The following is a 21,937-nucleotide window of genomic DNA, read 5'->3' as shown; positions in this document are numbered from 1 at the left end:
CGTTTCTGCTGTTAAGATGTGTAAATGGACTAATTTTGGAAGAAATGCGACGTCTGATATGCCGTTGTGACATCGCAGCGACGTCATGACGTCATAGAGACATAACGTCGCCATTTTTGGACTCGCCGATGCCGACTTTCTATCTGTCCGCAATACATTTATGGTATCTAAATCCAATAGTTTTAGAGATATTTGCAATTTGTGATCGACAGCCGCCATCTTGGATTTGGCCACGCCTCCTGTCCTAATGTGGATTCCGATTTTGGTAAACTTTCTTTTCCTTACTAAGGACATCATAATGATTCAAAAGAAATCAAAAAACCTTTTGTTGCAATTTGTTCTAATTCAAATGTTAGTTTGACCAGTCTGTTGATATACCAGATGTTTACACTAATTGTGTACGAGGGGCGGCCATTTTGTCCGGCAGTTCTGGTCCAATTTTCACGAAATTCGAACTCAGCTACAATTACGGTGTAACAGTGATATATTTGAACGTTTTTTTTTTTTTAAATCGGATGATAATTGTGACATCTAGAGGGACCTCAATCTAAAAACGCGATTTTTCGAACAATCAGGGGCCATAATTCACGATATGCGTGAATATCGAAAGGAATTAAGATCTTTGGGTTATAAACTTACATTTCAAGTTTCATCAAAATCAGAAGAAAATTGTGACCTCTAGAGGGCCCACAACATGGATTACGCTATTTGAGTACGAGGGGCGGCCATATTGTCTGTCAGTTTTGGTCCGATTTTTACGAATTTCGAACTCTACCATCCTTTGGGTAACGGTGAGGTATTTAAACGTTTTTTTAAATCGGATAAAAATTATGACCGCTATAGGGTCCACAAGCTAAAAACGCGATTTTTCGTACAATCAGCGAATTTATTTCCTTGGTTGTTTCCCAACTTGTCGAGGTGAACACCCAAAGCCTGGCACACTCTACGCGATGACATTGGCGATTTCGGTCGCCGACGATGAAAAATCTAAAACTCGCCTAGTGTGCACACTCGGTCGGTAGCGATTTTTCATCGCCAGCGACTTTCGCTAATATCAAACATGTTTGATATGATCGCCCAAGTCGTCGCTTCGTCGGCAACAAATCGTGTAACGTGCTCGCTTTGGCAGGCAACAACTTAAAGCGAGAATTTCATATTTTCTAAGAAAGTCAAAACATAATTATTCCTATGTCTTTTGCTCAATAGGTTATCAACTCACTATTATACGATCATAGGTGTCATTCTCACACTTAAAACTCATTTACACAGGAAATAACAACACAATTACCTCCCTTGTTTTCCTATTGAAGACAATGGTCAGCCATTTCCTCAACGTTGGAATTTGAAGTTGAAAATGATATTTTTGCCAATTTCTCAGCTGGCAATAGTGAATTATAGGATGAATAGGATTATTCTTTAACAAGGTAGGACTGTTTATGGATACCATCTATTTTAAGGCTTTATTTTAATAAATTTTAAAAATATAACTAAAAAATTTGAAATTTCCGCTTTAAGCGACAACCATGGAAATAAATTCACCTATTAAACCAATCATTTTTGGTTATTCTTCTCATGTGACATAACCACACACGAGGTTTATCGGAATTTTTTTTTTCTGTTGCATGTATAATAATAATAATAATCATAATAATAATGTTTTATTTCAGTAAACAGGTCATCGACCCAAAGTTACAAGGTTGTAAATATATAAATAATAAATATATACATGTATACAAATATATCAAACAGGTCATTAAATAAATAAATTAGCTACTATTATGAACATTTTAAAAAGTGTTAATTTATTTACAATAAACAGTTTAATTCATAATTTGATGATTTCTAATCTTTATGGCTGCATTTATAAAATTTGACAAAGATAATAAAAATTCTCTATCTTTATATGTACACAATTTATAAAAATAATTAATATCGGAAGAGTCTACAAAATCTAAATATTTAACACGAGTGTCTTGTAATAATTTACATTTACATATGGAATGAAAAAACTCTACTGGTTCTAATTCACATAATGGACACAAATTTGTTTTACTTTATTTTCTTCTAAACAGAGTGATATTTCTTTTGGCTACTTTTGGAATATGTACAGACAAGTATTGTTCTGGAATTAAATTAAGCTTGAAACATTTATATTCTGATAGACTACTGCTCTCGTTTAGTTTCGATGACCATTCCTGTGCGTTAATATCAGTTAATCGTTGTTTTAATAATGTCATAAATATTCGTTTGTCTCCAACATTTTGGTTAAACCATACATAGCCGAATCCCAAAGAACAAAGCACATGTTTTACTTTGGTCGCCCATGTTTCCCTTCCAGCACTATCTAAATTACACAACATTATATATACTTGCTTAGGGTATCTATCTGAGGTCATATTTAATAATTTGACCCAGTATTTAATACAATTTGAAATATAAGATACCGATAAACCATAGCGGCCACATTCTCCCAGTGATCCTACGGTTGTGCCAGATTTGTGTACGCCTAAAATGTATTTACAATATGCACTATGAACTTTCTCAATATCTTCTCTGTATTCGAAGCCCCAAACTTGTGACCCATACAACAATACCGGCTTGATAATTACATCAAATATTTTGAAAGCATGATCTAGGGATATACAGTCGACACTTCTAAGAAGACATTTTACGGGTATAAGAGCTTTATCAACTTTGACACTTAAACTATACAAAGGTTTACTCCAACATAATCGCGACGAAAATAATATACCTAAATAATTGTAATAAGAAACAACTTCTAATTTTACATTATTATAATAAAACACTTCGATATTCTTTGTAATACCACCATTTCTAAAAATTACAATCTTTGTCTTTGAAAGGTTTACATTTAAATTAAAATTAGTACAAAATTTATACAAAATATTTCGTTTTCTTTGTAAATCACCAACCGAGTCTGATAATATGCTAAGATCATCTGCATATAATAACATAATTATATCGTTTGCTTCTTGCGTAGTGAACAACCCTCTTACATCACTAGCTCCCATCATTTCTATGAGTTGATTGACATAAAAACAAAATAGAAGAGGACTTAATATGCGTCCTTCCTTAACGCCTGATAAACAGTCAAAATAGGGGGTTATGTTGGATGCTACTTTTACACTTGATAATACATTGGAGTACATGCTTTTTAATGCTAAATACATCTTACCATTCACACCTTTTGTTAGCATTAATGCTAATAGTTTCTTTCGATTCAATGAGTCAAAAGCACGAGAAAAGTCTACAAATAAAGAATACATTCTCCCCTTTGATTTTGTGAGATATTTTTGAATAAGACCATGTAAAGTAAAAATATTATCGACAGTAGAGTACCCTTTCCTAAAGCCTGCTTGTGCTTCACAATACTTATTTTCGACACAACACCAATTTTGTAATCTATTATTGAGCACAGCACAGTATATTTTACCGATACAATCAGTCAGAGATATGCCTCTGTAGTTTGATGGGTCATGTTTTGTTCCTTTCTTGTGCAGAGGTGTGATTAGGGCCCTTGACCACGAGTTTGGAAATCTGCCTTCATCAAATAGGGTATTATACAAAGTTGTGAGAACTGGGCCTATTAGTTCTACACATGACTTATAGAAATCAATTCCTAGACCGTCTGGACCAGGTGAAGTACCTGCTTTCATATTGTCTATACATTTCTTAATTTCATAATATGTTATAGGTTCATTTAAAATATTACTAGACTCACTAATTGTAATATTAATATTAATATCATCTACACTCTGTGAATCAGTTATTGGATTTAGCAGTGTTTCAAAGTAGTTCACCCATTGACTTGGGGTTATTCTGTCAGATACCGAAACCTTTTGACGAAAACCTTTTACAGTCTGCCAAAACTTACTTGGATCATTTAAATTTTGAAGTAACTGATTACAGACATGTCGATTATATTCTATTTTTTTAAAACTACACAATTCTTTGAATTTATTTTTGCATGTATTAAATAGTTTCAAATCAATAACAGAATTACTAAGTCTAAATTTATCTAATGCGCAGTACTTACTATTCTTGCTATTTACACAGTCGGAGTCAAACCATGGCGGTTGCTCCTCTGTTTTAAAATGATATGACCTTTTCCTGCTGTTCATTGATTTTGCACAAGGTTTAATAAAGTTCGTTACACATTCTATAGCCAGGTCCACCTCCGTTAACAGTAAATGTTTGAATTCAAAATTAAAATTATCAAAGTTCGTATTTATCTCCATAGCGAATTCGTCCTTTTTACTGGGCTTCCATACATATTTGTTGTAGGGGGGTGTCTGTATATTTGTGCTTTCGGTTAAGAAACCTTCTACATGGCATTGAATATGGAATTCTAAGGGCAGATGATCCGATTCGTCTTTACATTGAACATAAAAATAGTCAATAAGATTGAACATTTCAGTGGAAGTAATAACATAGTCTACAACACTAGAACCATTATGTTTTATACAAGTCATTGCACCAAACTTATCACGATCACTCCTCCCATTTAGCATATGAACATTGAATACAGCACACATGCGTATTAGTTTAAGTCCAAATTTGTTAACTTCATTATCCTGCGAATTTCTTGGAATGTCAAAACCGTCAGTATTGTATTCAGCATCTTCGAGACCCGGTAAATATTCTATGTTATCATCTAATATATAATCTTTCAGCTGGCCACATCTGGAATTGAAGTCCCCAGCCAATATAAAATTTACATCAGGATATTCACTTTCAACTTCAACTAAGTTTTCTTCAAATTATTCAAACAGGCAGCCATTCGTGTGTACTTTACTCCCTTCAGGTGCAATATAAACAAAACAGAACACTGCATCCTTTTCCCAACCAAAGTAGGCAGCAGTAAATTTCAAAAGTATAGTTTCTGTATAACAACTCTTTATTCTAACAATACCAGCTGCTATAGTTTCTCGGAAGTACACGACTAACCCACCCCTTTCTTTACCGTTTCCTCGAATACATACTTCATATTTATAATCTGTAAGAACTTCATCATATTTAAAGTCATCTCCACACCATGTCTCTATTAAATATATAACATCAAATTGGCTCAAATAATGTTTAAAATCGCCAAATTTACATTTACTCTTCAGTCCATTTACGTTCCAACAGACACATTTTAGTTTTTAACACTCGAATTAAATTCAGAAACTTCCGGATGTGATGTGATTTGGTATTTGTTGTTTTCACTTAGAACTATTATCTTTTCGGCTTCAAGGTCGTACGTATACACATCTTGATTAACTATTAACTTGTCGAATTTCAAATACGCTCTCACATTTTGATCATTCATTCAACTTAGGTATGAGCGCTCTTCTGATTTTTCGAACTCGTTCACTGAAATCTTCTCCGACTCTCAAATTAGAGTCAAATGATTTGAGGTGTAGTCTACAACTTCGTAAAATCGTGTCTCGGTCTTTTAATCTATCTAACACTATTAACATAGGTCTTGGTCTTGTTGCGTTTGGCGATCCCAATATCTTTGTCACTCTTACAACCTTCAATATTAAATTCCTCAGACAAAATTTTCCTTACCAGTTCTTCTCCATTTTCATTCCTATCGCCTGTTTCTGCTATTCCATAGATAATAATATTTTTCTCTTTGCCTTTATTTTCCAGTGAATCCAGTTTTGAGCCGAAGTTAACAAAATTCGTTTTCATGTCATGCACATCCGATTTTAGTTTAAGAAACTCTTCTTTAATATTCATATCTCGCATTTCTTGTCTCATATCGGCTAATCACCTTTTAATGATTGAAGCACAGTCATAAGGTCTAAATCCTTATCTTTGTCCTGTGGATAAACAATATCTCCGGTCCTTGAGATCTGACCTTGACGGGTAGAAGGGCCTGGATTACTCTCGATATCACCCGATAACAGCAATACCAGCGTGGAGATTATCAAAAGTGTCATAATCCTATTATTCTGTCGAATAATTCCAACATATGTCTTCAAAGATGCACTTTTGTATCGACAACAGCTAATTTGTATCCTCCAAATAGCAATTTCAGGCCCCATTTCAACAAAAATTGAAAACCTAAAAACGGTTACGGATGGGTGAATCTCACTGTGTTAAAACTGCGACCGTCTTCTTCGAAGTCCTATAGCCTATAGCCTAGGCATGTATAAATGCCTCGTGTAATCTAATTTAGGCCTAACTAATTGAAATTAAGTTTGCAATTCTGGCACTTAATAAATGTGTGAGCTGATAGGCCCAGTGGATTGTTCCGTTTGTAAAGCAATATACTCAATAATAATATTATTATAGTCGTAGGATTCATAAATGGTACTTAGAATGTAGCGAGAAAACGGAGGGTGAAAGTCAATCACTCTCCTGGGCGTATTGATTGTCCCATCTTGGTTGTTTGTTTCGTAATGAGGATTAATTATCTTTAGGATACTCTGGAATATTTCTGAGCTCATCCCATTTAGCCTACTTCCTATACATATACAAGAGTCGCCCAATAGGAGCTCGTTACTTGGAATACTATAAACGCACTGCACTCAACCAGCGTTGTCAAAAAGGCGACGTCGCCGTGTGATCATCATGTGCAAAACAATATTAATTGAAGTATTCAACGCGATGACGACTAAAATGCATTTAGAGGTGTCACATGACGAAGCACGTGACATTTTTTTTTTTTTTCGCGTGATCGCCAAAATTGTCGTGTAGTGTGGTCACTCCACTTATGTTGCGGCGATATTTGTCTCCAAACTCGTCGCTTAAGCTGTCGCATAGTGTGCGCCAGACTTTACACGATTTGAGCAATCATATCAAACATATCTGATTTCCGCGACCATCGGCGCGATGATAGCTGACGACGAAAAATCGCTATCGACCGGGTGCGCAAACTAGGCGATTTTTAGCTTTTTCATCGTCGGCGACAGACATCGCCAATGTCGTCGCGTAGTGTATCCCAGGCCCTCAAATAATCTAGGTCAGATATCAAAATTCTAATCTCGGTGATCGAATGCAAAACGTGAATGGATTCCAAAAATATTGAAAATCGGACTAGAGTTGTTGGAGGAGATAGATTTTAAAGATGGACTTTCTTTTTCGAAATAGTGGCACCCCGGTTAGTTTGAACTCGGTGAAATGGCTCTAAAATGATGATTGATGATTACTAGTGTTCAATAATATAAAATTAAAGAAGTTAAAAAACTGACTTCGTTTTCAACAGGGAGATAATCGGAAATTTTTGGTTGATAATTTTGGCCTAAGGTTCCCATTTGTAACGGATTCTGGAAGATTCAAGTCGAGATCTTGAAAAGTAAAAAAATTGCGTTAAACAATTCCACTATTTTCAATTTTAAACTTAAAAGTAGGTTATACGCATGCGTCGTAGATACCACATGTGAATTACGAACTTCTACCAACTGGTGAAAGCCACAATAAAATTGGGTAAAAATAAAAGTTTCCTTTACTGTTAGAACCGGCCAAAGAAACATATAAAAAATAATAACTAGAGTTGTTATAGAAAAAAGTTTGATTGTATTTATACAACACAATCACACACTTATACATAAAATACTCTATCTAGTTCAGTGATGTGTATTGTTAATCACATGATTTTGTTAAGAATCTTAAGAATTTTAAAGAAAAATAATATTAGGGAGTAAAAAGAATTCAAGTTAATACTATTTTACGACCTACTTGATAACTCGCAAGTTTATAACATTAAAGGTTGTAGATTCCGTTACCGTCAAGGTACCTGAAAATAACAAGAGACCTTGTGTACACCGTACATTAGCGGAAAATTTGGCAATACCTTGGATAATATATGACGTCTAGGCTGTACGGTACATATTTAAAATATTTTATTCAATATGGTATTTTTAAAGACCAATGTCACAGATAGTTTTACGAAAAAATCTCTGAAAGAATAACTAAAATATAAAATAATTAACATTAGATCTAATTACCATGATGATATCTTTCTTGGTTTTATCTTCCGTTTATTTACGTTTTTAAAACTATCAAAGTTTAGGGAGTATTATAAAAATGTGTTGTTTAAAAAAAATGTGGGTTGTGTTGGGCCAAACTATGGACCAGATTTAAACTATCGTAGCTAAATAGAATGGAATTTTTTCGTCTGTATTTTTTTCAGAGGATATAAATTAATAATTCACCGGTGCCAGTATGTGAAAAATGTGTTTCGGCGAGATGGTAATTTGAAGTAAGCTTATTCTGTCACAGTTAATGGCCCGTAAATATACTCTTCAAAAAAGTAGGGGATATTCAGAAACAATACAAAACTGCGGAAATGCACTGCTGTTGTTATTAGAGGTAACTAGTGTATGTTAATCACAGGCCAATTGCCAGTATGTGAAAAATATGTTTCGGCGAGATGGTAATTTGAAGTAAGCTTATTCTGTCACAGTTAATGGCCCGTAAATATACTCTTCAAAAAAAGTAGGGGATATTCAGAAACAATACAAAACTGCGGAAATGCACTGCTGTTTTTATTAGAGGTAACTAGTGTATGTTAATCACAGGCCAATTGCCTACACATGAACATAAACAGTTCATATGGGCGGGGCGGGGGGATGGCTGAATGGTTAGCGTGCGCGCGCTGTATCATTAAGTCTGTCATTGAGTCGACTGGCGTGGTTTCGAATATCCGGTTGTACGTGACAAGGAGTAGGGTCGCCTGTCCAACCTCGTGGGTTTTCTCCAGGTCCTCCGGTTTCCTCCCACTGCTAAACACCCCTACGCGCAAGCGAATTATGTAAATAAAATTCAACCATATGTTAGTCCCGAAATGACCTAGTTTGTGTCGAGTGGACGTTAAACACCATTTCTCTCTCTCTCTCTCTCATATGGGCGGCTTATCTGACTGCCCCATTTCACTCGCAAAGAGATACCCTGTCAAAAGTGGAAATGGACGTTTTTGATTTTTGTCTTAATAATGAGTAATTGCTCCATCAATCCTCAGACATTCAGCAATAGTTCGTGGCATGCTCCTAATCAACCGTCCAATCACGATTTGGGGCAATCTGTGTTCAACTCGGATGTTTCATGATTTATGCCGTGACTCTAGTTGTAGTTATCATGAGCGATAAGTCTGGGTGGATTTTCTCCGTTGCCTCTGGTTTTCTCCCACTGCTAAAGACCCTTACGCGCAAGCAAATCATTAAAAGGAAATTGTTCCATATTTTTAGTAATGAAATGACCTAGGTGGAGTTGATGTTACCCCCCCCCTCTCTCTCTCTCTCTACCCCCCCCCCGGCCCCCTTTCCTGCTACTCTGCCTGCTCCGATCGAGGCAAAACAAATTATTAAAACAAAATATGACCTAGTCGCTCTTTTAAACATGCCTCCCAATAGATTTGATAATATATTAATATTCAAACTGATTTATCTATCAAAACTTGTCTTCAAATCCCTCCCAAAACCTTTTAATCGCTATAAACTACATCTTGGGCATATATTAATTCCATTCCCTTATGCCATAAAAACTCTGTTATATGGTATAACTCTAACATAAAGATAAATAACCAAATTATCTTTTATAAGAAATGGTACGCAGGATGAATACACAGATTATCAGATCTATTGGATGTAAATGAAATTTTTTTAAAAGTTCGATTCGTTAATGTTCTTAAATATCACGGTTTAATATGTACTATTTAAAAAAAACTCTATTGTACGCAGATTAAAACAACAACATTCGATAAAATAATGTCAATAAATAAAGTAAATAAATATGCATATGATCAGTTGAGAGAATACAAAATGGAGAGAACTCAAAATAAAAGATAATTTCAACCCATTTATACACTTACGTAAAATATGTATAGATCCAAAAATTCGAAACTTCTAGTTTAAGTTACTACATAAATTACTACCAACAAACTCGTACTTATACAAAATAGGACTTTCTTAATCTCCCTTTTGTGTACAACACTGTAATGAGTTAGACACTATTGAACACTATATGGGAAGAGATGTCAACTATAATAAAGAAAATTAGTGTCGATTTTAAACTAGATTTTAAAAATGTAATATTACAGGATAGCAATATTAAAGGACAGTACGAACTCCGTTGATTTTTTAATTCTATTTACCAAGTATTTTATCATGTGCTGTAAATGCCAAGATATACTGAGCGCCATGGAAAACGCATCACTTTTTTTCCCAAATATTTTATTACTAGGTGGTTTTGTATGTATAATAGTATGCAATACTATGAACTATTGTTTCACACAATGCTCCCAAACGCAAAAAATATCGGCCCGTGTGCACAAAAAAAAAATTGCACGAGATGCACATGAAAACCCCAATATTCACGTGCAGCATTGTGTTTGAGTCCTTTAAAAGCATGTTTTCAACTTAATGTGCAGTACATGAACTGTGAAACGTCAATCTGTCGTGATTTGTTGTTGGACGTGTGAAGGAATCGAGCTAGAGATGCCGAGACTTACTGAAAATCAACGGAATGAAGCCATGGGAATGTCCAGGGCTGGCATGTCTACACGTGCTATTGCCAGACACTTCAATTGTCATCAGTCCACTATTGTAAGGTTTGTGGAACGTGTTGAGTTACTGGATCAACACGTGACCGTCAACGTCCTGGTCCACAACGCGTTACAACCCAGGCTCAAGACCGCTACATCCGGGTCACTCATCTGCGTGACAGATTCCGCCCAGCGACTCGAACAGGTGCGGCAGTCGTCGGAAGACAAGGACCAGTAAATGCCAACACCGTAAGACGTCGTCTAAGAGAAATGGGACTCCGTGCACGACGACCTTATGTTGGAGCTATCCTCAGGGATCATCATCGTCAGCGGCGTTTGATATGGGCTCAAGGACACCAGACTGGCAAAGTGTGCTCTTCAGTGATGAGAGTCGCTTTCATCTTTATCACGCTGATGGCCGTCAACGTGTGTGGAGACGTCTTGGGGAACGTCTTGCAGACTGCTGCGTCTTCGAAACGAATCGATGGGGTGGGGGAAGTGTAATGGTGTGGGGAGGCTTCACATTTCATCACCGGACCGCCCTACACATTTGCAGGGGTCGCGTTAATGCTGTAGCCTACCGTGATGATGTCTTGCAACCAATTGTTGTTCCGATGTTTCGAGCGCACCCACAATTTCAGCACTTCCAACAGGATAATGCACGTCCGCATACCGCCCGTTTTAGTATGGATACCTGGCTGCTAACAACATCAATGTCTTGGACTGGCCATCCATGTCTCCGGACATGGCACCGATAGAACATGTCTGGGATGAGATTGGACGCCGTCTGTATCGGAGACCACAGATGCACACCATTGCTGCTTTAGAAGCTGCTCCTTTCAAACATTGGTAAATTCCATGCGACGTCGCCGCACAGCGTGCGTAAGAGCCCGTGGAAGACACACGCGCTACTGACATCTGTGTCGTACTTTTGGTTTTGACCCCTCTGACTTTGTACCGTTGATTACAGATTAAACATCCATAAGTGTACAAATGTGTTGTTATTGATGTGTTCCCATTTGAATATTGTTCACAATAAGAAGTAAAATAAATAAGATATGTTTACAGGATCATTTTGTTATACGAAAAACTAAGTGATGCGTTTTCCATGGCGCTCAGTAGCTCTATTAGCCTCTTACATTATATGCAACAACTAAGATACCGAGAATCTATTGAACATATAATAGCTTTGAATAATTATACATTATCTGTGCACACATCGAAGTGGTCTGTTCTTCGCACCATAACTTTATAGCTGTAGTTAACCGATGTTGACAACAATTTAATATTTATAACTTGAAAATGTTTAAACCGTCGGTTCCAACTAGGAACTACACTATAGACTTTAAAATAACAGCACGTTTTGGTTATTTGTCTCTATAATTTCGCACAATTTCGTATAGAGGACAACAAAACAATAATAAGGAAAACAGATATTTTTACGATTCTGACGAGCGAGGCAGATGTAAGCCCCGCCTCTTTCTTGTTTAAGTCGCTCCCATTTTATTTGATGGTCGAGTTTAGAAAGGACTATTTATTGTTAATAATAATTGTTATCAATACATTACAAGCTTTCAATTTGTTAATCCTTTGTAATTGTTTATCCATATTATTACTTCTCTCATCTTGTTTATTCTTAATTATTGATTAATCTGTTACATGGTTTCCAATTGTTAACTATATATTGCACCACATTTTTGTTATAAATCATAATTTGCTAGATAACGATATCTGTATGTGTATCGAAACGTAGCATGTTAATAAATTCAGAAGTAGTATATCTATATAAGTGTTTTTAATTTGTGAAATCTACTTCTATATGTCTTATAAGGATTATTACTAAAGTCTGTTCGACAAAAATCATAGTCTCGATTATCCACTTACTCGTTAAATCGAGAAGGAAAGTTATGCAGCAAATCGGATAATAATCCAACAAATATCGCAGGCTAGCGTTGATTATAGTCTGGATACGTTAATCAATGTCTAATTAATAGTTTATATAACATTTCAGGCCTAAAGAAAGACATAGAATATGCAAATTTAGCTCTTGCATAATGCATGTTTAATTTATATAATACATAGAAATATTTTATAACCTTTCAAAATTAAGATAAAGTCCCCGCGAGGCCGATTAGGCTCTATACGCGGTATTGGATGATGCATTTCCGTGTTCCTGGGATATATAAGATAGTGTGCTTAATATACGTAACACATTAGAAAGAAATATCATTATTTTATGGAAATCAATTGAAAAAATATCCGCAAACCTTTTAATCGTATAAGAAAAGGGCTGACTGCTAAGCGAGGCCGGTTGTCTACTTCATGTGGTATAGTGCGATGAATTCCGCTATTTCTGTGATATTATTCTTAATTTATATAATACAATCACTTAAATATAATTTTTCTATGAAATTTAATTCATAGAAATACTTTATAATCTTTCAAAACTTAAGAAAAAGTCCCACTGATAAGCGAGGCCGATTGTATACTTCATGTTGTATAATGCGATGAATTCCGCTATTTCTGTGATATACATGATATTATTCTTAATTTATATAATACAATCACTTAAATATAATTTTTCTATGAAAATTAATTCATAGAAATACTTCATAATCTTTCAAAATTAAGAAAAGGTCCCACTGCTAAGCGAGGCCGATTGTTTACTTCATATGGTATAGTGATACAATTCTTAATTTATAAAATGCAATCACTTAAATATTGTTTTCTTTCTATGAAAATTAATTCATAGAAATACTTTTTAATCTTTCAAAATTAAGAAAAAGTCCCACTGCTAAGCGAGGCCGATTTTATACTTCATGCATAGCGAGGCCGATTAGGCTATTTACGCGATATTTGGTGATGAATTTCCGTGTTTCTGGAATATATAGTATAATGTCCTTAATATACGTAAAACGCTCGAAAGAAATATGATTATTTTATCAAAATCAATTGAAAAAATATCACCCAAATCTTTTAAACATAAGAAAAATTCCCACTGCTAAGCGAGGCCAATTGTGTACTTCATATGGTATAGTGCGATGAATTCCGCTATTTCTGTGATATTATTCTTAATTTATATAATACAATCACTTAAATATAATTTTGCTATGAAATTTAATTCATAGAAATACTTTATAATCTTCCAAAATTAAGAAAAAGTCCAACTGCTAAGCGAGGCCGATTGTATACTTCATTCATAGCGAGGCCGATTAGGCGCTATACGCGATATTGGATGATAAATTTCCGTGTTTCTGGGATATAATATAGTATAATGTCCTTAATATACGTATTTAACGTTCGAAAGAAATATGATTATTTTATCAAAATCAATTGAAAAAATATCCCCCAAATCTTTTAAACAAAAGAAAAAGACTGACTGCATTGCGAGGCCGATTGGGGGTTCTATATGTAGTACAGTGCGATGGAATTTACTATTTCTGAGATATATAAAATAAAAGTGAGAGAGAGAGAGTGGGTGGGTGGGGGGATTTAACGATTTAGTGGAAGATCGAACATCTCATTTTTGCAACTACGATACAGCGAGCCTGTTTAGATTCTATGTGATATAGGGCGATGGGTTTGCCTACTAGATAAAAGATAATATTCATCATTTATATTAACATTCAAGTATGGAAATTAATGGAGAAAATTTTTACAAGATATAAACATAAGAAACGGGTGCAGGGAGATCCAAACTCTCATTTTAACCACAACTAAAAGTAATATCAAGGCCGTATGTCGAACTGTCAATCAAATTGACTGACGTACGGCCTCGCTCAGCAGCGGTCTCGCTCAGCACGCGTTTTCATTTACTAACTAGACTCTATCACACAGACATTTTTGTTAAAGGGAATTGCGCGTATTCAAATGTGACCTGGAAGACAGAGACTACAATAACTTCCTAGGCGAAAAGTAGAAAAGTCGAAAAGTCGACAGTAGGACAGATCATAGGTCGTTAATAGCGCAGTGTGTTAATTTCCTAATTTCTACTTTTCGAGTTGCATTTTGGCTTGTATAGCGTGTTGGCGCCTTCTTACTGACATCAATAAATACAAAAATATGACTAAGTCGAAAGTCGACAAGACGGTATACAAGCCAAAATGCAAGTCGAAAAGTAGAAATTAAGAAAAAACGGGGGGCGCTATTATCGCGGTGTGTTATTTCTTAATTTCCTATTTTCGAGTTGATTTTGGCTTGTATACCGTCTTGTCGCCTCACATTTTGTCGTAACTTCTACTTTTCGACTTTTCGACTTTTCGACTTTCGTGTTCTGAAGAGGCGAAAAGTAGAAATTATGAATGGTAGTTATAGGCTTCCATACTTTAGTGTGTAATACTGTTTTATATTGTAGTTATGTAAATATAAATGTACAGTGTATTTCAAAAAAAAAAAATAAAATAAATAACAAAAAAAATATCAAATCAGACAAAAATAACTAGGCCTATATGCAATGAAATTACTACAATTTTGCATTTAAAGCTGTCCGATATTTGTCAATAAAATATGCCTCTTTGGCTTCTAATAAATCATTATTATTACTATTAAGCTTGTACATCGGAAAAACGCTAAATTTGCAACCACCACAAACATCTATATGTCCACTAAGGGGGGTCATCCTATAATGTGGATTGAGTATATGATGTCGATGGAGGATCATCCTTGTCTTCAGCATATTTATAGTTTTTCCAATGTACCGTCTATTACAGCCTGAACAAACAATCACATATATGACATAATTGATTTTACAGTTCATGGGTTGTTTCATATGAAAGAGTTTGTTATCGGTGATTTGGATTAAGGAGCCCTTAATTATTATTTTACAGGTCTTGCAATTTATTTCTCCACATTCACTTACCACCGGTGTATCTGGACTACTATCAAATTTTGAAGATATTAATAATTTAGCTAGATTTCGTGGCTGTTTAAGATTGTTAATAATCTTAGTTTTAGACAAAATTTTTGACATAACCTCACTATTCCTAAGGATGTGTAAATTATTATTTATCAAAGACCTCCTATCTTCTTGTGAAGGGTTAAATGTTGTGACTAAAACAACATTTATATTTTCGCATGCTGGGTGTGTTCTTGGTAGTCTTAACATTGTCTGATATAGACTTAAGGCCCGAATCGTTGCATCTTCTATGAGACCTGGGGGATAGTCTTGTTTCAATAAGAATGGTTTTAATTCCTCTAGTCGCTTAACTTTGACAACCGGGTTCGAAACAATGGTACATATACTCTTCTAGCTAAATTATATGGAATGTTCTGTTTGGTATGAGAAGGATGACAAGAGTGAAAGTTTAGATAATGCCGTTATTGTTTTGAACGACATAACGTGTGTATATTGGAAGATGAGGTTCATTTTATCTGTCCATTGTATGAGACTTTAAGAAAAAGCATTATTCCACAAGAATGTATCCTTAACGATTTAAATGCATTGTTTATTCAGGTTATGTCTGAACCCAACCTAACCTTAGCAGTCTTCATATATAAAGCTATGAAAATACGAGAAAACTATGTTACAAACGTAAAATGAATATAAATGTATTTTATCTACTTTATCATGACATGGAATATTGTTTTAAATTTTGAGATTATAATAGAAAATATTTTCTTTTGATGTTAATTGTTTGTAATTATATCACATGTTCTATGGGCTGTAGGCCTGATACTGATGTTTCAATAATAAAAAAAAATAAATACGTTGGCAGAATCTTTGCACCATGTACAGTTTTGGCTGCACAAACTAACTAAATTCCCCCGCCCCCCCCCCCCCCAAGAAAAAAATAATAAAAAGAAACAATACGTGTTTCGTTCGAATACATAATAATTAATATCAAGTGTTATTTTGTTTCATGTATAGCAGAAATGAGGAAATCTTTGCTAGAACAAAATTGATGCTCCTACATAAAAATGGAATTTGAGTTAAACGTACTACCTTTCTGCAGCAACTGGGATAATTCAGTGTGCTATGAGAGAAATGAAAATGGTGCTCTCTTAGAGGTAATATGTATCTTCGTTTAATAATGTTATTTTATTGAAAATTTAAGTGTGGTTATTGAAGTGTGGTAGAAATGAACACTTCAGATATCAAATTTATCACTTCGAGCACGTATTGTCATCCACACTTCATATGGGTGGCGCCATCACTTCATTTGCGTAACATAAGATCAAAATAAAGATATGTATAGGGATTCTGTCAACCAAACTATTGACATTTTTGCAAAGCTCGGATTTGCTATTAATTATAATTTAGTGAAACATCAAATAGAACGGACTGTGTTTGGCTTAATTCAGTAAACATAATCATTAAAATGGATGATGAAAAGGCCATAAATATTAGAACATTATCAATAGAAAGTTTACAAAAAACTTTAGAATTTTCAATATTTTCTTCAGCCATATCCCCAAACCATACTTAACGTACCAAAATATTAAAAAAAGAACGTGCCCTGACAACTAAGACTGCAAAGCAAGGGCAATAACTCCGAAGATATTTACCGAACAAATCTTATCCATAAACTTAAATTTGCAGAACGAAACGGTGTAAAGATAGGAAGACAATGGATTATTTTGCATCATACCTGGGCATATTTGGGAACTTATACTTTCTCTGAATCAAGCATTGATTCTTAAGTATTGCATGACTAGGGTGATAAATATCAAACATTGAGACATTTCTTAACACTAAAATAAAACATTTTAAACTTATAAAAAATGTCAAATAGAGATACACATACCAAGCAATATCGAGGATGCATGCCTGTTTCACCAGCTATAATAAATATATACTCATTTGTTTTCCAACTGGACCAGCAGCTTAATCGTTTATCTGAAAAAAGAACAACCCGTCTACAAGTCCTAATAATCAACAAGGGTCACATATCGATGGCCTGGTAGGCAGATGTTACCTGCCCAGTTTTGGTCAAAAGGAGGGTTTGAACTTTATGGATAACACAAACAGACTTCTTTCTATTTCTGTAAATACTGTAAGTCCAGCTTAATTAGATGCAATCATATTGACATGAAAACATTATAGCACATGTCTTCGGTCTGTGAAAGTTTAGTATGCACAAGTGATATGTGTGGATAAGTAACTTTTGTCCACTGATATCCTGTAAAACTATACAGAAACCAGTGGACATGTCGCCACAAAACACTGAATATCGATAGGGATCGTCCTCTCATAACCCAAATGCTTCAAACTAAACCTGAAGAAAAATCCGTTAAAAACTGCAACCTCTCCCGTTAACAAAGTTTTTGGTAAAGGGGGTAACTTTGTAACGGAATGTAGCGGTACACTGAGTATCGGAAGTGTTCGTCCTCGTGTAACTCCAATGTTTCACACCGAATTTGAACAAATAGTCTGTCATATTAACAAGGTATTTTAAAAACATTTGCGATAAAGTTAATAACAAATTATAATTAAAGCAAAAACAGCAACTATGCAAGAAATGGTGATGGCTGAGCGACGATTGACCACTCGTCATATTGCCAGTGTTGTGGGCATTTCTCATGAGAGGATTGAGAACATTATCGCCAACAAGTTAGGAATGACAAAAGGTTCTTCAAGATGAGTGCCAAAGCTCTCTGGGCTGCGGATCAAAAACGTGTCAGATTCGTGACAAACTGTGCCATTTTGAAGCGGATTCTAATAATTTTTTGGCCCGATTTGTTTCCGCCTGACTTCCACCTGTTTCCAGAAATGAAAAGGAACTAGCAGTTCCTCATTTTCCTATTATTGATGACGTCAGGACTTTCTCAGATAGGCTTAGCAGCCAGCCCTTATAATTCTGGAACGGAAAGACGCGGAATGCTGAATGTTGACAGCGTTTATAGTCTATTGGTCCCAATGCTTCACACCAAACAATAGTTAAAACCCGTAACCTCTATCGCAATTAACCAGGTTTTAGGAAAAGGGGTTTACTTCGGAACGGACGGTTCGCAAACTACTGAATGTTGATAATAGTCATCGTCATTACCTTGGTTATGACGAGATCACAATAGCTCAATATTTTCTTACTTTGAACCTATTTCTGGCGTTCCTGTGCATATTATATAACTTACATGGCGTTAAGTCCATCCAGAAAATGGGACCTGTTTCAAAAGTTTAGTTTTCAAATATGCCTTTACGGAACCAATTTGCAGGAAGTCTGGAATCAATTCCATTCAAGTGATTATTTCGATTTGTGTAGGACCTAACCCTAGTATATCATGCATGTTCTAATTGCATACTCAACCATCGATATGAATTTTTAAATTTGAGATGAATTAAGTACAATCCATGATAATCACGAAAAAAAAGAAAAAACAAACATATATCCGTCATGTACAAAAATATATTTTTTGAATATAAAGGCTGCTTCGTGTTAAAATTAGAAACTGATGTATAACCTCCATGTGTAAATCTTCGCAATACACTACACTCAATATGTTTAGAGAAATAGCCGTTTATAATTTTCCAAATATTCAGGTGGAGATTCAGATTGACTCCATGTGTAGTCTTTATCCACAGGTGATTCTCAGTCGACTCTTAGTATGTAATATTGGAAAATTGTATGAAACACGTGGTTTTGGATTTAATGTTTCACAAACACGCAGCAACTAAATGAATGTTTTATACGATCAGAAAACTATAGAAAGCTTTTGAAACGATCATTATACTACCTGGTTGACGCGTTCAAAAATATAATTTATTCGCAATCTTCATAAAAAGGACTGTTTTTATTATTAATTCTTTCGGAAAGTAAGGTCGCGAAACGGTAAATATCGATATGGTTCGTCCACTTATAGACGGTGAATATCGATAGTGTTCATCCAATTATAACCTAAATGTTTCACAACATATTTGAAAAATATTATCATATTGTACATTTTCAGACGAAAAGGCTTTATTGAAATTTGCATATTTAAGTATTATAACTACTGTTCTCGTGATAATCAACTAAACAATATAGTAAATAGAATTGTTTAAGTTGTTGAGGATTAACCACTTTTCGTAATCATTGTGAGGAAACTGGTAGGTTTGTTTATAAGTTAGTAACGTGTTTCTATAGATTTTTTAACTTAACAACTCAAAGATATATAAACCCAAGAAACAGTCAGTTCTTTAGTTACGTTTTTAGGTATGTGTAAATATGCCTTGGGTTTAATATCAAGTCATTTTGTATATATCTAAGTTTCTAAGAATACTTAATAATATACTAAGCAGCAAAAGAAACGTCAGGTTGGTATGTTACTCTGAATAGACGCATTGTATAAAACTTGCCAAATGTTTTTATTGTATATTTGTGACCACAGCTCCAACTTTACTTGAGCAATAAAGCACCTTCCCAAACACAGAATTGAACCCTGGAAATATTCTCAAAAACGCAACCTGACTTCTGAGATAGTAATGTGTTCTCCATAATTTTCATGTAACTCATGCTGCACGTGCTGTTCACCGGGACAGGCCCTATAAAATGTAGCCCCATACCGGGTTGAATCATTAACACTACAACGTCAGCAGCATGCCACGACTCACGACAGCTCAGATGAACCCTGGGCTCTTACACATGCCTGAAGTTGCCTTGGCATGGACTGGGTCAGATGTCTCCCTACACACTGTGGGATTGTTTGCTAATGAATTTGGAGTGCCTGTGCTAATTGTGCCAAATTTATAGAAAATTGGCAATCCTTGGATGAGATTTGACGTGTAAATATTGAAAATATATTGTGCAGTACGGTGTTCAAATAGACTAAAGTCACCATGAAATAAAATCTGTACTTATTAAATCCAAACTTTGCTAATCTATACTGAGCGCCATGGAAAACGCATCACTTTTTTTCCCAAATATTTTATTACTAGGTGGTTTTGTATGTATAATATTATGCAATACTATGAACTATTGTTTCACACAATGCTTCCAAACGCAAAAAAAGATCGGCCCGTGTGCACAAAAAAAAAATTGCACGAGATGCACATGAAAAACTCAATATTCACGTGCAGCATTGTGTGTGAGCCCTTTAAAAGCATGTTTTCAACTTAATGTGCAGTACATGAACTGTGAAACGTCAATCTGTCGTAATTTGTTGTTGGACGTGTGAAGGAATCGAGCTAGAGATGCCGAGACTTACTGAAAATCAACGGAATGAAGCCATGGGAATGTCCCGGGCTGGCATGTCTACACGTGCTATTGCCAGACACTTCAATTGTCATCAGTCCACTATTGTAAGGTTGGTGGAACGTGTTCGAGTTACTGGATCAACACGTGACCGTAAACGTCCTGGTCCACAACGCGTTACAACCCAGGCTCAAGACCGCTACATCCGGGTCACTCATCTGCGTGACAGATTCCGCCCAGCGACTCGAACGGGTGCAGCAGTCGTCGGAAGACAAGGACCAGTAAGTGCCAACACCGTAAGACGTCGTCTAAGAGAAGTAGGACTCCGTGCACGACGACCTTATGTTGGAGCTATCCTCAAGGATCATCACCGCCAGCGGCGTTTGATATGGGCTTAAGGACACCAGATATGGAGAAGAGTAGACTGGCAAAGTGTGCTCTTCAGTGATGAGAGTCGCTTTCATCTTTATCACGCTGATGGCCGTCAACTGTGTGGAGACGTCTTGGGGAACGTCTTGCAGACTGCTGCGTCTTCGAAACGAATCGATGGGGTGGGGGAAGTGTAATGGTGTCGGGAGGCTTCACATTTCATCACCGGACCGCCCTACACATTTACAGGGGTCGTGTTAATGCTGTAGCCTACCGTGATGATGTCTTGCAACCAATTGTTGTTCCGATGTTTCGAGCGCACCCACAACTTCAGCACTTCCAACAGAGCGCATACCGCCCGTTTTTGTATGGACTACCTGGCTGCTAACAACATCAATGTCTTGGACTGGCCAGCCATGTCTCCGGACATCTCTGGGATGAGATTGGACGCCGTCAGTATCGGAGACCACAGATGCACACCATTGCTGCTTTAGAAGCTGTTCTTGTCCAAGAATGGAACAATTTGCCCCAGGCCTTCTTTCAAACATTGGTTAATTCCATGCGACGTCGCTGCACAGCGTGCGTAAGAGCCCGTGGGAGGACACACGCGCTACTGACATCTGTGTCGTACTTTTGGCTTTGACCCCTCTGACTTTGTACCGTTGATTACAGATTAAACATCCATAAGTGTACAAATGTGTTGTTATTGATGTGTTCCTATTTAAATATTCTTCACAATAAGAAGCAAAATAAATAAGATATGTTTACAGGATTATTTTGTTATACGAAAAACTAAGTGATGCGTTTTCCATGGCGCTCAGTATATATTATGTAAAGGCAGATCTTTAAAGTTGTTGTATATTGCATTGTATATATCGGTAATTGTTTTATAATAAGCCTAGCTGAGACATAAAATTGTTAGGTGTTGTCTTTTTTATCACACATTTTTGGCAGATAAAATATTCCA

At 35.7% G+C, this 21,937-nt stretch overlaps 1 protein-coding gene across 3 annotated transcripts in view; it reads right to left on the bottom strand.

Annotated features, from left to right (window-relative positions):
* LOC126829629 (uncharacterized) overlaps window positions 1-21,937 on the bottom strand; it is a 390,380-nt gene that overhangs the window by 83,991 nt on the left and 284,452 nt on the right. For all 3 annotated transcript variants that reach the window (XR_008788971.1, XM_050559609.2, XM_050559610.2), the window contains exon 7: window positions 17,239-17,330. Coding sequence is in view for 2 of the 3 variants with exons in the window: in XM_050559609.2 (XP_050415566.2) it covers window positions 17,239-17,330 (92 nt within the window). In the remaining variant the exon portion in view is untranslated. The remainder of the gene's footprint in view (window positions 1-17,238; window positions 17,331-21,937) is intronic.

This window comes from Patella vulgata, chromosome 8 (assembly GCF_932274485.2).
Source record: "Patella vulgata chromosome 8, xgPatVulg1.2, whole genome shotgun sequence".
Classification (NCBI taxonomy): Eukaryota; Metazoa; Mollusca; class Gastropoda; family Patellidae; genus Patella; species Patella vulgata.
This window is presented reverse-complemented; position numbering and strand designations above follow the sequence as displayed.